Source organism: Phaseolus vulgaris, chromosome 11, assembly GCF_000499845.2.
Source record: "Phaseolus vulgaris cultivar G19833 chromosome 11, P. vulgaris v2.0, whole genome shotgun sequence".
NCBI classification, from domain to species: domain Eukaryota; kingdom Viridiplantae; phylum Streptophyta; class Magnoliopsida; order Fabales; family Fabaceae; genus Phaseolus; species Phaseolus vulgaris.
In genome coordinates, this window is record NC_023749.2 from 49,023,872 (window position 1) to 49,039,038 (window position 15,167).

General features: G+C 32.1%; 2 protein-coding genes across 5 annotated transcripts; one reads left to right on the forward strand and one right to left on the reverse strand.

The window, feature by feature from the left end:
* Positions 1–226: 226 nt before the first annotated feature.
* On the forward strand, positions 227–12,115 carry LOC137830062 (uncharacterized). 4 transcript variants are annotated; one of them, XM_068637172.1, is made up of 9 exons: positions 227–376; positions 823–1,048; positions 2,039–2,173; positions 2,936–3,158; positions 3,810–3,996; positions 4,714–4,898; positions 6,424–6,561; positions 7,327–7,455; positions 12,097–12,115. In XM_068637172.1, the coding sequence occupies exons 1-8, from the start codon at positions 277–279 to the stop codon at positions 7,453–7,455; spliced, it is 1,323 nt and encodes a 440-aa protein (XP_068493273.1). In that variant the 5' UTR covers positions 227–276; the 3' UTR covers positions 12,097–12,115. The 4 variants fall into 4 exon arrangements, with proteins under 4 accessions (XP_068493273.1, XP_068493263.1, XP_068493284.1 ...); XM_068637162.1 differs by lacking the exon at positions 12,097–12,115 and adding an exon at positions 7,833–7,978; XM_068637190.1 differs by lacking the exon at positions 12,097–12,115 and adding an exon at positions 7,833–7,978 and having other exon boundaries at positions 236–376; positions 809–1,048.
* On the reverse strand, positions 9,108–14,012 carry LOC137830080 (ALA-interacting subunit 3). Its single transcript, XM_068637200.1, has 9 exons — positions 13,820–14,012; positions 13,577–13,662; positions 12,917–12,975; positions 12,753–12,827; positions 12,550–12,660; positions 12,331–12,401; positions 11,423–11,720; positions 10,090–10,379; positions 9,108–9,423 (listed from the first exon to the last, which is right to left on the reverse strand). The coding sequence occupies exons 2-9, from the start codon at positions 13,650–13,652 to the stop codon at positions 9,369–9,371; spliced, it is 1,035 nt and encodes a 344-aa protein (XP_068493301.1). The 5' UTR covers positions 13,653–13,662; positions 13,820–14,012; the 3' UTR covers positions 9,108–9,368.
* Between the last annotated feature and the right edge of the window lie 1,155 nt (positions 14,013–15,167).

Below are 15,167 nucleotides of genomic sequence, written 5' to 3' on the forward strand. Positions count from 1 at the left end.
GTTAAATAAACACAATAAAACAAAAAATAAAATGAAAAATAAACTAATAGATAATGAAAAAAGGATTCCACTTATATTAAAAAGAATAACTATCCATATTCTAAATACAATGATAAGAATATTTAACTTTATTATCAGTTTTTCTTTTCACAATATAATTCTAATATATAATAAATAATATATTTAATTGTTTTATTTTTAAATAAAATATAATTGTTGAGTTTTCTTATTTTCTTGCATACTAACCAATCGCTGGAGAAGAACTCGGAAGAAGAAATGAAGCAGCTTCCAACGTTGCTGATGAAGTCACTCTCTGTTTGTTCTCTACCAGCTTCCACAGCCACCCTTCAACAAATTGCTCTCCATCAACCAAAAGGTTTCATTTTTCTCTCTCTCTCTCTGCGCGTGTTATGCATGTATTTGGGTTTTTTTGTTCCTCAGTGAGAGAGTGAGATTTTTGTGATGTTGGGTATGGAGTGGTTCACTAGTTAAATTTAACAACTTTTTTAAATTAAAATGCTTGTTGAAGAGAAGGGTACCTGAATGGGGGTTTTAAGTTGTAGTTTTTGTAAATCGAAGTTGCGGGAAATTATGGGCAAATGTTGTTCATGCAGTTACAGAGAGTTTTGTACTCATATTTATGGGCTAAAAAATGTAACTTTTTTAAGGAAAATGTGTAACTTTTTTAAGGAATGATTATGGATTAATAATGTTTTACAGAGAAAGCAGGAGGTGCTATGGATTAGTTCAACAGTCATAAATGGGAAAGTCATATTCTTTTAAACTCACTGAATTATTTTATGAATAGTTTGGGTTTGGTAGGTGTTGCAAAGGTTGTACTGAAAAAGGGGAAGACACAAATCTTTAAGGATGGCAACCCAATGGTGTACAGTGGAGCTGTTGATAGAATAATTGGGCGGCCACCTCCTAAGACTGGAGATGTTGTTCTTGTAGCAGATGGGACTGAGAAACCAATTGGATGGGGCTTGTATAACTCGGTTTCTATGTTCTGTGTTCGGCTCATGCAGCTTCAAGATGAAGCTACCAGGTTTGTATATTATATATATGTGTGTGTGTGTGTATGTAGTGTGTTTCTTGGCAAGGGGCTACCTTGATAAAACCAAGATAAGAATCTAAAGGGTACAAAGAACTCTGATAAGAACCTTGGGAGAACAAAACCACAAAAGCTTGCTGTTGTAATTGGAGAGTCCAAGGTTTAGAATTAAAAGCCCCACATTAAAATCCTACTCTTTCAGTGTAGGACTCAAGTCCTATACCTTGCACTTGGATTCTAACATTCCACTATGCTCTGCAGCCTTGGTGCTCATGCAAGTTGGCTGTACACTAGCCCTTTGACTAGTCCTGGTTGACCATTGTAGTGCATGCGTCACCAGCTACTGCACTCATTTGCAGATATGAGACATGGTGGAAAAGGCTTTGATATTGATTGATAATTATCAAAACACTCGAGGAACTCACCCTTCAAAGATTACTGTTAAAGGGGAAGAGTCAAACACTTGAATACTCTTTGTGGAACAATTCACTAATTTACAGGAGGACAATCCCCACCTTTCAAGCCGGTTTTGTGAAGATGAGTTAAATTTAAACTCACTTCCTAATAAAAACCCTCCTTTGTAGCCCTTTCTTAGATACAAAAAGTAACTCTAATACTAATTGATAAGAAGTTCCTTGGGGAAACCACACCAGAAAAGCTAACTATTGTGATTAGAGAGCTCAAACCCCACACTAGAATGCCAGATTTGCAATATTGGACTCAACTCCTATACATTGCAATTGGATCTTACAAACCCATAGATAATAAAGTTCTAGATAAGTTCTAATAACATAGCCAAAACGTGATTTGCCTAAGCTATGAAATTCTGATCAAATAAAAAATCTTAACATGATAATATTTACCTAAATATATTTTCCTAAATTTTATAAGAATTGCAATAATTCCTAAATAACAGAATAATTCGTAAAATTGCTTTTCCATTGACATCACCTGACCTCTGATCATTAATTCTTGATGAAACAGCGATTCAAATTGTGCACTGAATATGGAGAAACTGATTGAAACAAGAATTGATGCAGCTGTTGAAGTGCGTAGAAGGTTGGGTCTTCCATCAGTCCACACAAATGCATACCGTCTAATCAACAGTGAGGGTGACAGGTGAGAGATGAAGGTTTGAACTTTTCTTTTTTATGTTTCAAATTGTCAACTTTAATGTACCCTATCAGGTGCTCATTTAAGCTAAAAAATATGAGTCAGAAGATGGATTTGAAGGAGGGGGAAATGGTTAGAGTGGCAAAGATAAAGGGGAGGGAAATTTGGGGAAATGGCAGGGAGTCATTGGGTGTGTTTTTGGTGGAGCCTCTGGGTGTGAGTGATTCTCATCTAACTTGGATTATTAGAGTTAAGTATGCTATATGTTAAACTTCATTTCATGATTTTCTTTAATAATACACATAGCATGCTTACATTTACCATTATGGCTACTCATCACTTTATAAATTAATGTATTTTATCTTCTTGATTTTGTTAAATGGGAAAGAAAACTGAGACAAATAGTTCTGAGACCACGTGTTTGAATGATGTGGAGTTGATTTATATAGGCTAGTTATATTAATTACACATAATGAGAATACTCATTTCCCTCTATATCAGATAATATATCTCTATAGAATTGCTATGCAATAAATACATGATATTTATCTTTATTTTCAACACTTTTTCTTGCGATGTTGTTAACAATAATGTAGTTATGCATAGTTCTACCAAGTACCAACAGTACATGGTATTAATATGTGGTACATATTTTGCCAGATTCATATCTCTTTTTATTTGAATTTCTATCCTTACAGCTTCAAATGCAAATTAGGTCTAATCAAGAAGATTGCATGATTTTGAATTGGGTTTGACTGTTCCCTACAGATTATCAGGATTGATAATTGATGTCTTTGGAGATGTAGCTGTAGTAGCATCATCTGCTGCTTGGGTTGAGAAATACAAATCAGAGATAGAGGCATGCCTCAGGAAAATCAATTATATCAATCATATAAATTGGAGGCCGTCTGTTGATATTTTGAAGGAAGATGGGGTGAATGAATCTGATTTAAAAGAAATGCATTCATCTACATGTCCAGAAAGAACAAAGGTATGCAATGCTTCATCAACAATGCAAACCTTGGGGGCAGGGTATACATTGTTTTGTATGAGAAAGGCTAAGCCTGAGTTTGATCTTAGTAAAGGAACAGGTATTCTGCATAGACAACAGCCTTACTATTTTCTTCACAGATTTCTTCTGAGTCATCAAATCGATGTGTGACACAAGATAAATAGCCACAATAAATAATAAGTGCTCCATAAGGTTAATCACAAAGTTTGAAGAACCACTGAACGGACTTTATAACATGTATATATCTAACGAAGATGTAATTGAACAGAACTTGTTAAATGGAAACTGTGATATTTTTACTGAAGGGCGAAAACACACCCTGGAATTTCTGTATTGAGTGAACATAATATATTCTTATGTGTTTTGTTATTCTTGTGTTATGCGCATCAATTGTATATTTTTGCTCTACAATGTGTTATAGTCATATAAATTGTCCATAACTAAGGATCTGAAAAATATGACCTGCATATTCACTTCTTAAAATCTTTTCTTTCTTTGTGTCACTGTGAGATGGGACACGGGAGGGGGGGTTGTACTACCTACTACAGTTGGGGGGGGGGGAATTATACTCATGAAGATGAGAAATTTACTGCTTTTCTGATTTTGGGGTATGTTGTTCCCATCTGTCAGATTGTGGAAAATGGAATTGTATACACAATTTCACTTAAGGGACAGAAGACAGGATTCTATGCAGATCAGCGTGAAAATCGGCAGTTTATATCAAGAATTTCAGATGGTCTAAAGGTTCTTGATCTTTGCTGCTATAGTGGCGGTTTTGCTCTAAATGCGGTGCGTGGAGGTGCTTTAAATGTCACTGGTATGTTATATGTTGTTGGTTCTCATTTTTTTCTAGCAAGTATCTTTGCTTACGATTGACATTATAATGCTGTTGATACTTTGGCTGTTTTACTGTCTCATGCTTGAAATTTGGAAAGGAAGTATGCATACACCTTACTATCATTGAGCTAGTGATGTTAAGTAACTCGAATGCAAATTTGGAACTAAACTTATAACATTTAATGGTAAATTTTAACAGTTAAACTTATTAATATTAATCAAGCAAGAGTCTACCACTATTATGGACCATTGTTCTGAAAGGCTTTCAGTCATCCAATTGCCTGCAGATCATTTGTATATCAGCTGTGACTCATCCTGTTTGTTAGAGAAGAAGATTAAGAATGGGAATGAAAAGTTAAGAGTGGGAATGACTGACTCTGTATTGTTTGTCTCCCTATACTATATATAGGCTCACCCCAATAAGTCATAATAACCTAAGAACTATTCTGTATCACTGCTGATAGGATTTTTTTTAAAGTAGGTGAATTTCTTTTCCCTGGCTTGAAATACTACTAGTCTTCAAAAGTAGATTTGACATTCATCAGTAGCAATGGAGAATTTTCTTTTGATATCATAATAATCTTCTAAAAAGTCTTTGCAGGAAACAAATATATACAGTGATAGTTTATTTGATCAGTATTATATTGTGGCTACTGATCTGATTTAACAAGACTGATTATGTCAACAATTTTGTTAGGTATTGACACATCACTGCTAGCTTTGGAGCTTGCTAAAGAAAATGTTCTACTCAACAGCATTGATCCTGAAAGAATATCCTTTTTGAAGGAAGATGCAACTGAATTTATGAAGGGTGCTCTCTTGAGAAATGAATCTTGGGATATTGTCATCATTGATCCTCCTAAACTGGCACCAACAAAAAAGGTATCAATTATGACAGCATACATATTGTTATGTTACACCATAATTTTACACTTGGGTTTTAGGTGACTAAGGAAGAGGGTTAGAGGTCAAAGCGATGCTAATTAGTTTTAGTTTAATCTTGAGTTGGGTTTATTGAATGAAATGCTTGTGGATGCAAATGAGTGTGTTAATCCTACTTTCCGATGTGTGTAAATTGCAAACAGCCTACTCTCACCAAAATGAATCTTTAAGATAATTTGTAACATGTCTTTTTGCATATAATGAATGGTTATGTTTCCAGTAATGGAGGTCTTCTTTGCTTGTTTATGATATTTTTTATTTTTTTTTATTTTTTTTGCTCAGCACTTGTTTATGATATGGTTTATGTTTTTGGTTTATTTTTTCTTTCATTTTCTAATATGTCCATTAACATTCTGTTATTAACTAATATTATAAGATTGGTTGTTGTGGTTGTACTTGTATATGTGTCTGTGATTCTGTTATCTTTGTTGGTGAGTTTATCTTGTGTTTCCACAGGGTGCAACAGTTTCTTCTACGGTCTAACAACTCTGATAGTTAGTTTTGTAAATTCTCAACAACTTTCTTTGTGACACTTTCTTGAAGATCTTCACATAAGTTGGTCTAATGCTACTTAAATACCCTTTTTATTCCCCAAAACATGTAACTATCTTAAAAATGTTATTTATATATATGTTATTTATATATTTCATAATGAATCTAGCGATATTAAGTGGTACTTGCATTGCTTGTCTTCAGTTTACTGATTTGCTACTAGTAAAGGATTGAAGTTTAAACCCACTCTGTTTGGAAAACAAATATTATAAAAGAACAATAGAGTTTAGTAATTCTACTATAATACTTGATTAAGATAGATCTGTTAAGAGTTAGTGATTACAGGCTCTGTTGTGAAATAATCAGATTCATCACAGATACATATACTCTCCTTCTGTCTGATTGAAATGTTTGGTGATATTACTTTTGAAAGTCAGAAGGGCTTTGTGTTGAGCAGACAGATTTTTTATTCTAATTCGTTGTAACTTCGTACCACAAATGTTTCTCTTTTTTATTATATTGTTTTCTGTTTGGGGGAATTCCTTATCATCACATCTCTAATTTATTGTTCCTCTTGGTCTTGGTGAACTATTTTTAATCAAAGAAAAACAAATCTTTTGAATGATTATTTGGTTCCAATTTTGAACCTATTTGCATTTGTTGTTGATTTTGAAACAGTAACAAAGGGAACTCGTACTTGTATATGTGATGCACATAGAAATACTTACCACGTTGAATATTTGATTGGAAACAAGGATAAGATTAAGCCATGGTTTTGCTTTTCAGTCATTAAATCTCAAACTATGTACTTGTGGAAACTGTGTGCTTTACTTAAATTACTTGAAACTGAAAACAATAGATCTTGCAAATTCTTGTTTGATCTGGTGTTGTCTCCAGAATTTTACAATTGGCAGGACCATTGTTTCTTCAACTCACTGAGTTTTCTCTCTTTGAATGTTCTATCACCTTACAGGCTCTACATAATGCATCTGGCATGTACAGGAATTTGAATTCGCTTGCCATGCAGCTAACAAAAAGAGGTGGTCTTCTGATGACATGTTCCTGTTCTGGAGCTGTGACACAAAGTGGGATATTCCTACGTATCCTTCAGGTAAATTAATATGCTTTAGATCTAAAACCTGAGTTCATCAGCCAAGACTTTTTGTTTTTCAAATGATTTTTGAAGGTCACTGAGTTTAACAATCCTAGTTTTATGTCCTTGTTTTATCAACAGACAGTGGATAATTTTGAACAATAAAAGGAAATGTTCAGTGAAAAATTAAGTCTTTGTTTTAGAAGAAATTGCACTTCCCTTGTATGAAGTTATGCTAAACAACATTCAAATTCTCTTTAGTTTTAAAATAAACACTCACCTCTCTTGTGTTTGTAATAAAATGACATTAACATTCTTTCTAGTTTTTAAATAGACATTCACCTCTACTATGAAAGAAATGAACATTTCAACAAGTTTTGATGTTAAAATAAAATACAAATATAATTAATAGAAATAAATAACTAGGCATCCTTTTCATAATCTACTAAAAGTGATTTAATTATACTATTTGAACAAAATAGATTATTTTCTCATCATTTTTAGTAATGCATGAACTTATTTGGACTGTAATTAATTATAACAAATTAATGGTTCTATTTTGATGAGAAATTTTTGTGGCTTTGGGATCACATAGGACTAAAGAATACTTACTAATTCTTTACTCACTCAAGAACCTTCATTTTAACTTGATTTCTTTTAAATGGTTAAGCAACCTTGGATGTATATACTTGTAAACAAATTCTATAAAAACTCTAAGAATCCATTAGTTCCAATTGCATTCTCAACTCTGAAGTTGCTTTTACTGTTCTTTGTTTTTATTAGGGTGCAGCATCTATGGCAGGCAGGAGAATCACTGTTCTCAGACAGTCTGGAGCAGCATGTGATCATCCTATTGATCCATCATACCCTGAAGGAGCATACCTAACCAACATTCTTTTGAGAGTTTCATGAGTAATGCATTTAAGTGATTTCATTCATTTAAGTTTTTTCCATTTAGTTATATATTTTAATGCAACTCTGCAAAATATCCTCACACCAGAATCAGTGAAAACATATGCTTTCAACATCAGTAGAAAGAAAAAAGAAAAATGGTGATATGTTTGTCTTTGTTACTGTCATACTGAATTTTATCATTCATATTGAAAGCCCCTCTTGTTTGCTTTTTTTGCCTAAAGCATGAAATGTGAAATGGTTAGCCACAGTTTTACAAGAACAAGGGATGAAAATCAGAATGAAACCTTCTGAACATTGATGCTATCTCAAAGATGTCTCCAAATATTTCATTGCAAGAGAAGTCTTGAGTTGAAAGGATTTTTTTTTTATTGCAGGGTATATCTATGTTTGAAGCCATTAAAGGTTGATCTAGTTAGTAAGAATTAAACTTTATCTCACGAAAATGTGAGTAGCTTTATATGTGATGATCTTGTTGGTGGATAATTTGAATATCTTGAGTTTTGAAACATACTTTCTTTAATCTTTGGTGAATTTCAGGGATTTAACTTACCTACATTTTTAATTTACAAATCTAAAAGATAGAATCTACTTGTGAAGTTGGTTTTAGAGTGTATTTTTTCATGAAAAAGAAAATCTTGTCTAGATTGAATATGAAGTGTTTTGGACCAAGGTTCTATTTGTATAAGCCTTTTTCGAAAACTCTTAAAAGGAAAGGTAAGTAAAAATAAAATGATTTTTTTTTTCTGTAAGTTAAAATTAATTTATGAATAAACTAATTTATAAAAATTCTCTTATAATTTTTGAAGTTTATATTTTTTTAACTTGTGTACAAATGAACTTTAATTTATAAAGAAATTTATTCTATTTCTTTTAATTTCTCTCATAGAAATTATTATGAAAAAAATTGTCTAAATAGATTTTAATATATTGGGATTGCTTTTAGTATCATGTCAAATTTCCCAAACAAAAAATGTTAGCCATGGCAGAATTGAGTTTACCGTTATTCAGCAATTTGATTCAATTATAATTAGATTAGGTTGAATTATTAAATTTGATAAAATTTTTAAATCAACAAAGAAAACTTCAAAATTAGTATTATAATTCTTGAGCTGGCAATTATCATTAATATTACTTAGTTATAATATTTTAACAAAAATTAGATACAATAATTTAAGTATATATATATTTATTTATTTTTTTGTTCAATTAAAATTTTTGAAGTTTCATCTTAATAATCAATACCAATCTTCATCACTGGAATTATTAACATGAGAATTATTAGATGAAAATGTTAAAATAATTACAACCAATTTTTTTTCCATTATAAATATTATTACCATTATTAATATTATTATGATAACTATTAGATGTATGAAAATACAATGAACATTATAATCAATAGTACATCCATTCAAAGATACAACAAAACTAACAAACTTCAGTTCAACAAAAAAGAGTAGTTGTCTCTTCTAATTGTTTCTTAATGTGTATTATTTGTTCATTTTCATTTTAACATCAATCTTTGAGTACAGATTAACATCACATCATTGAAGAATGAGTCCTACACGTTTAAACAAAACAACCACTGTTTTCACTCCAGAAAAAGGCCAAAAGGTATAGTTAGCAGGAACTTTCCTATGTCTCTGAAATTGTATGAAAGTAACTAGCTCATATATTGAAACACTATTCATCATAAAATACAAGATATTCAGATTCTGAGGAAGAAAACCGAAAGGCAATAAAAGAATTTTTGTGGGGTAGGGAATAATAACAACACCTAACATCTGATTGGTTATTCTTATTAGCATGTGTGAATATTGATGATGTACAAAATTACAACCGCCACTGTAGTTTGTATAATGCACAAGCCGTGTAAATCTGTGAAGATCATGCACAATTTGTTTCTTTGCTCATTGCCCTCCAGGGTTCCTATTCCATGACAGATAAGAGGGATCTCCAAGTTGCCTAAAGAAAGAGACAATGATCATATTAGGAGCTAATTATATTCACAACTACCATTGTGCAATTGTGCATGGCTGTTGAAACATATGAACTTCAGACAAAACAAGAAACCACTTAGCAATTTCAATGGATATAGAGTTGAGTATATTAGAAGGGAAACAACATGCATCATGTCCTCCTCATATTTTGGCTTTTGCCATTTATATATACAAGTTTCTAGTAAAAATAATGCCATTTTCTTTTCATCTGTTCCATCTTTACATGCCAGATGAAAACTCTCTCATAATGAACTACACAATTAATTTGCAATACACTTGAAACACAATATGTAGCTTCTAATCAAATTGATTAATGGGGTAATGATCAATAGTTAGCAAATGAAAAAGTCCTGGTATGGGAGAACTTAAGTTTGACATTAAGGGCATTGAACACCATTTCTGGTCAAATACATATTTTATGTTAGAGATTCTACATTGACTATAAATATAGCCGATTTACAGTATATAAGTAGAACAAACCTCACCTTACAAGCCGACAAGCCGGTTTTGTGAGGTTGATTTAAACTTAAACTTCTTAATATAAAAATAAGAAAGAGCACTATGCTATGCCATGTCCAGACTAGAGTCCTAAGAGACTACTAACGTAGAAAGCAGTAGGGGATTTCATTACCTTGGCTTGACAAGATATACAACAGTAAAGGCCATGGACAGAAAGAAGCTCAATCCTCCAACAGTTAGATAAGCAATGCCAAGGAAGTCATTCTTCCCACCGAGCCAGGAAGTAGTAGACAGAACAAGCTTCTTCTTGCCATTAAAACTGTATGTGTTGTAGTTATTTTTCAAATCCACTTGTATGACATCACCTTTCTGCAAATCCACCTCAATCCTTCCATACAACTTCCTAAAAGTTGGCAAAGCTGCAGTCCGCATCCAAACAATAAGATCCTCTTGCTGACTCAACTGTTGCATAAACATTCAAAAAGTGAGCAACTTTTCTCATTGATGCAAGCAAATAGAGAATGGCAAGACAATCACAAGATGAACAATGAAATAGATTGGAAATTATAAAAAGGTGAGAAAACACAATGACTGACTGAACTATTTCAAGATTAGCCTCTCAGCACAAGTAACACAAATGATTGAATCGGACATGGTGCAGAATGGACCATTACTAATTTACTACCATACAGAAGATAGTCATTTCAGTGCACAACTCGACATGCCATTTTGTTCACCAGCTGATTCATCATCATTTGTCTATTCAATGTCAGGAATCAATAAAAATTGGGAGCATCAAAGGTCTCAAAACTTGGATAGGAAAATTTGTTCATACCAAAAGGTGTCTAGAATTACAGTATCATATCCACTCTCGGACTCTACTCTCAGATCATAATTAGAAATTCAACAACTTTATTAGATTTGGACAAGGACATTGGACTAGCGAAAATGACATGCCCAATAGGAATTCTGAATACAGAAATCGGTCAATAGCTCAATCCTTGCCACAATAACAACATGACGGGTTGTTCAATTGTATATATGCTTCCACACTTTGGGAATTTACAGAAGACATATTAATTTTCCTGTCTTCGGTTTGATTATCTGAGTTGTTTCAGCCAGTTACATTCAACTCAAATAGTAAACCAGATATTTCTATTCCAAACTTTAGCATGATAACTATATTGGTAGTTTCAGTTCTTAAAGTCAAAAAGTGGTTTAGAGAACAACTTTAGTAAGAAAAACATAAAGATCAAAAGAATACAAAACCTATGTGTGCACACATTATGCGTACCAATCATTACTATTAGACAGCCTGAAGTATAATTAAGTAGCAACAAAACAACATTAAACCAAAAGTTGCAAGCATATGTTTTGAACATGGGCTTACAAAAGACTGCCGCACATATCAACCTCTATTTACTATTCTGGGCTTTGTGAAAAACAAGAATTATACACATTGATGCTTTTAACCAATCAAAATTTGAGTTCAAAGAACGACTTACAGGTGTGTGTTCATCGAGATGACCACCGCCTACTAAAGAACCATTTTGGAAATTTTTAGGAAAAACATCACTTCCAAATTTGTGATCCCTATCACTTTTCCATGAGATTTCTGTCTTGTTCACAGTCAAATTAACGCTGTTGCGTGAGAAGCTGTATGTATCGTTGAACAAGCTCCAAGCTATAAGACCACAGGGTACAATTGGCATTCCATTTGCCTGATTCTCAGGATCACAACCACTTGTTGAGTTTTCATTTTTAGAATCCCTCAGCTGCTCATCATTTCGGCTTTTAACATACCTAAATTACCAAATAACATTTATAATAATTATAAAAAAGAACTATCTGTATTAGATTCCACTATTAATCAAACAAATTTTGAAACTGAAGGAACCAGTCACTAAAGACATAGAGGTGATAGACCATTCAGAATATAAGATGAATGCATGAAAAATAAAGAAGTTCATAATTTCATATCATTGCCTCTTAAACTTTTATATCTGATGTAATTCTGTAAACTTCTTCAAGTTAAAGAAGAGTCATAGCTTACAACTCAAAGATTTACAATTATTATTTGTTAAAATATTTTTTGCATTATACATGATAGCTTTTAAATGAATTTCATGCCAGATGTCAAACTAGTTATTTCTCTACTTTCATTGTAAAATTGTGGCAGACTAACAGGAGAGCATGACACCAAATCTGAAGTTTAGTGCAACTCAACAACTTTCGTTAGCAACATGCACATGAAAGAGAGGATTGTGTAAGATATTTTGCAGCCAACCATAAATCATTGTTGAATACTTGAATCCTTATTAAATAACAATAAAATTCTCATTGGCTGGTAATCACGAAATTCAAAGTGATGATAGAATTGTGTACTTCACAAGAAATAAAAGGGAGTATATACCGCCGATGATTCTGGTAAAAGTTGTCAAGCTGGTAGTACACATAGATAGGAGACTTCATATGCTTGTCCACCTATTCCCAAGATCAATTGTATTAGAAAACAAACAAATGAAGCAACCATCAAAATTTGAAATCCACAATTCATCAATTATGGGAGCAGAGTTAATATAAAAATAATGGTTAAACATCAATTAGAGAAATCAGCATCAAGAAAACTTACATGTAGCTCCCTGTTGCATGGCTTTTCTCCAGGAGTCTGAATGTATGACACCTTGTCTGTTACATTTGCCGGAATGCACTGCGAGTCATACCTATCAATAATTTCAACAACCTGATAGATACAATCAAAATCAGCACTCAGCAGTACTTATAAATTATAATATACAGAACTGGTAAGCAAAGTTCAAAAAGTATTGCACTTACATCATGCGAAGCAATCAACGAAGCAACTCCGATGGGAATGAACACAATGGTGACAATCAAGAATGCTGAAATAACCTGCATGGAAAAGTAATACACCATGTAAATCATGACTTCTAAAAACATGAAGAAAATCACTGACAACATATCCAAACAGGAAGACCTACTGCTCGTGGTGTTAGAATAGGCTTGCACGCTGGTAGTTCTTGTTGTGTAAACTTTGAGTCTGGGAGGAAAAAAATGTTCAAGTTAGTAGAAGCAACAAAGAACACAGGCACAACACAATTGTTGATAAATCAAAACTTGATGTATAACTTCCTCATTTAGCTCAACAATAAAACTCTACAACTAGCTCAACAAATGTCAAAAGCAATTCTTCAAAACAAATTAACCGGACACACACAATTGTTGATAAATCAAAGCATACTGTCTAACTTGAAGAATTTCAAATAACTTAAGTCACCAAAGTTCTGTGCAATTAGAAACAACAAAGAACACAAACGCAATAGTTTGTTGAATCAAAACAAGCCATCTAACTTACAAAAAAAAAATGATCCTCAACTAGCTCAACAACAAAAATCCATGTCAAAAACATTTCCTTACAAAAAAATTAAAAAAGGGGTAATGCTTGCTTAACAAAGTCTAATAAAAAGGGTCTCAAGAGAAAAACTCCATCCTCCTTTGAGAAAATAGCCTCAACAAAACCATCAACCCTCCCCTATAGAAAAAAAAAATCCAAAAACTCAAGCGACAAACACAAGAAAACCCACCAAAATCAAACCAAAAAGCCAAAAAAAATAAATGACAACCCATAAGAGAATAATTACACTTGGGTCTCTTGCTTTGTCTCCGGGCAGCATTGGAATCATTGGATCCAGCACCTCCAGCGGTGGACGAAGACATGGCCAAAATCCTATTCAATAAAAAAACTAAACCTTTTCCGAAAACTCGTATACCCAGATGAGAATTAAGGCCAGAGATGAAGAAATCAACAATTGAAGATTGAAATTTGAGAGAGAAAAAAAAAAGGGGTCAATATAATCGCATAGTGGACGAACGGGACCGGTTACCGGTTGGGCAGGTGGTCAGGAAAATTGACTTTTATCGTAGAAGGAAGAAGCGAGGAGGGTACGTTTGGCGGGGGCGGCCGGTGACCCTTTCTCTCTCTCCCTCTCTCTCTCTTCAAAGAAAGAACAGAGAAAGGAGAGAGAGAGAGCAAAGACCAGTCAAAGAAATACAAATATACATATAAACAAACAAATTCACACGCTTTCTTCCATTCAATTCAACTGCTCATGTTATGGGCTATTGTGTCAAAAAAAATAAAATTAATTCAATCTTTTTTTTCTTCTTTTTCTTTCTAATTTTGGTTTTTCAAATCTTCCAGAAGGCAAACTTCAATGTAATAAAATTCATATTTTATTATATATCATTTCTTCCATTCCTCAACATTTCAAATCTTCAAATTCTACTATTCTCTCTCTAAAAGTAAACAAAATATTATTGTCCTTAAATAAACAATGAAAAAAATAAATAATTTAGGACCTTTTAAAACATATTATCAATGTATTAAAATAAACTAAAAACTTGACATTTTTAAATTCTCATTTTTGGTGTGTACTAATATATAACTCAAAAGTAAACAAAAAAAAAAATAAAGATGTATAAGAATAATATAAAAAGTGTTGTCAAAAATAATATTTTCTTTTAAAATGTGTCTTATAATAAAATGGAATAAAGGAGGGGTATTTAAAATTTTTTAAAAATAGTTTTTTTATGATTGGTTATTTATTATTAATTTCATCTCTAAATATATATTAATATTTTTTTTAAGTTTAGACTAAAGGATTTAAAATATGAAGAAAGAATATTTTACTATTCTAAAGTTAAGAATTTATATATATATATATATATTATAAAATAAAATAATTTTTTTACTTATTTAAAAGTTTTATCTTTCAAAAGCTTATTTTCTTTGACTTTTTTTCATAAAATTCTTACATAAATAATCGTCTCAGATTTGATTTGAGACATTTAAAAATAATATTTGTTTAACTAATCAAAGTTTTAATGAGACGGTCTTCATTTTTCCTAAAATTTTTGAGATCTTTGCCTTATTGTGCACGGGGTTGGATTTTTATATGTATGCGTAGTATTATTGAAAAAAAGAAAAAAAATATTGATTAATCTAAGTTTGTAATGACATATTTGTTTGTAGTGTAAGTGGTTTGAAGAAGCATGTGTAAATAAGAAGTTAACAAAGTCATAAATAATTGAGATGAATTATAAACTCTAGGTTAGGTAATTTGGTGAATTGTTGTATATTGTATTGTTATGTATAATTTTGTTAGAATAAAAGGATATTCTGGAATATTTGAGTTTGACAAGAAAGTTAAATTTGAAATCTTGATGTATAGG

Bases quoted from the DNA above. Each gene is read 5' to 3' on its own strand.
- LOC137830080 (XM_068637200.1), bottom strand. From the start codon at position 13,652: ATGTCTTCGTCCACCGCTGGAGGTGCTGGATCCAATGATTCCAATGCT. The intron at 12,402-12,549 runs GTAAGTTTTCTT...TCTTGGGAATAG, and splicing joins CATGCAACAGGGAGCTACAT to GTGGACAAGCATATGAAGTC. The intron at 9,424-10,089 runs GTAATGAAATCC...CTCTTTCTTTAG, and splicing joins GTATATCTTGTCAAGCCAAG to GCAACTTGGAGATCCCTCTT.
- LOC137830062 (XM_068637172.1), top strand. From the start codon at position 277: ATGAAGCAGCTTCCAACGTTGCTGATGAAGTCACTCTCTGTTTGTTCT. The intron at 377-822 runs GTTTCATTTTTC...TGGGTTTGGTAG, and splicing joins TGCTCTCCATCAACCAAAAG to GTGTTGCAAAGGTTGTACTG. The intron at 3,997-4,713 runs GTATGTTATATG...CAATTTTGTTAG, and splicing joins AGGTGCTTTAAATGTCACTG to GTATTGACACATCACTGCTA.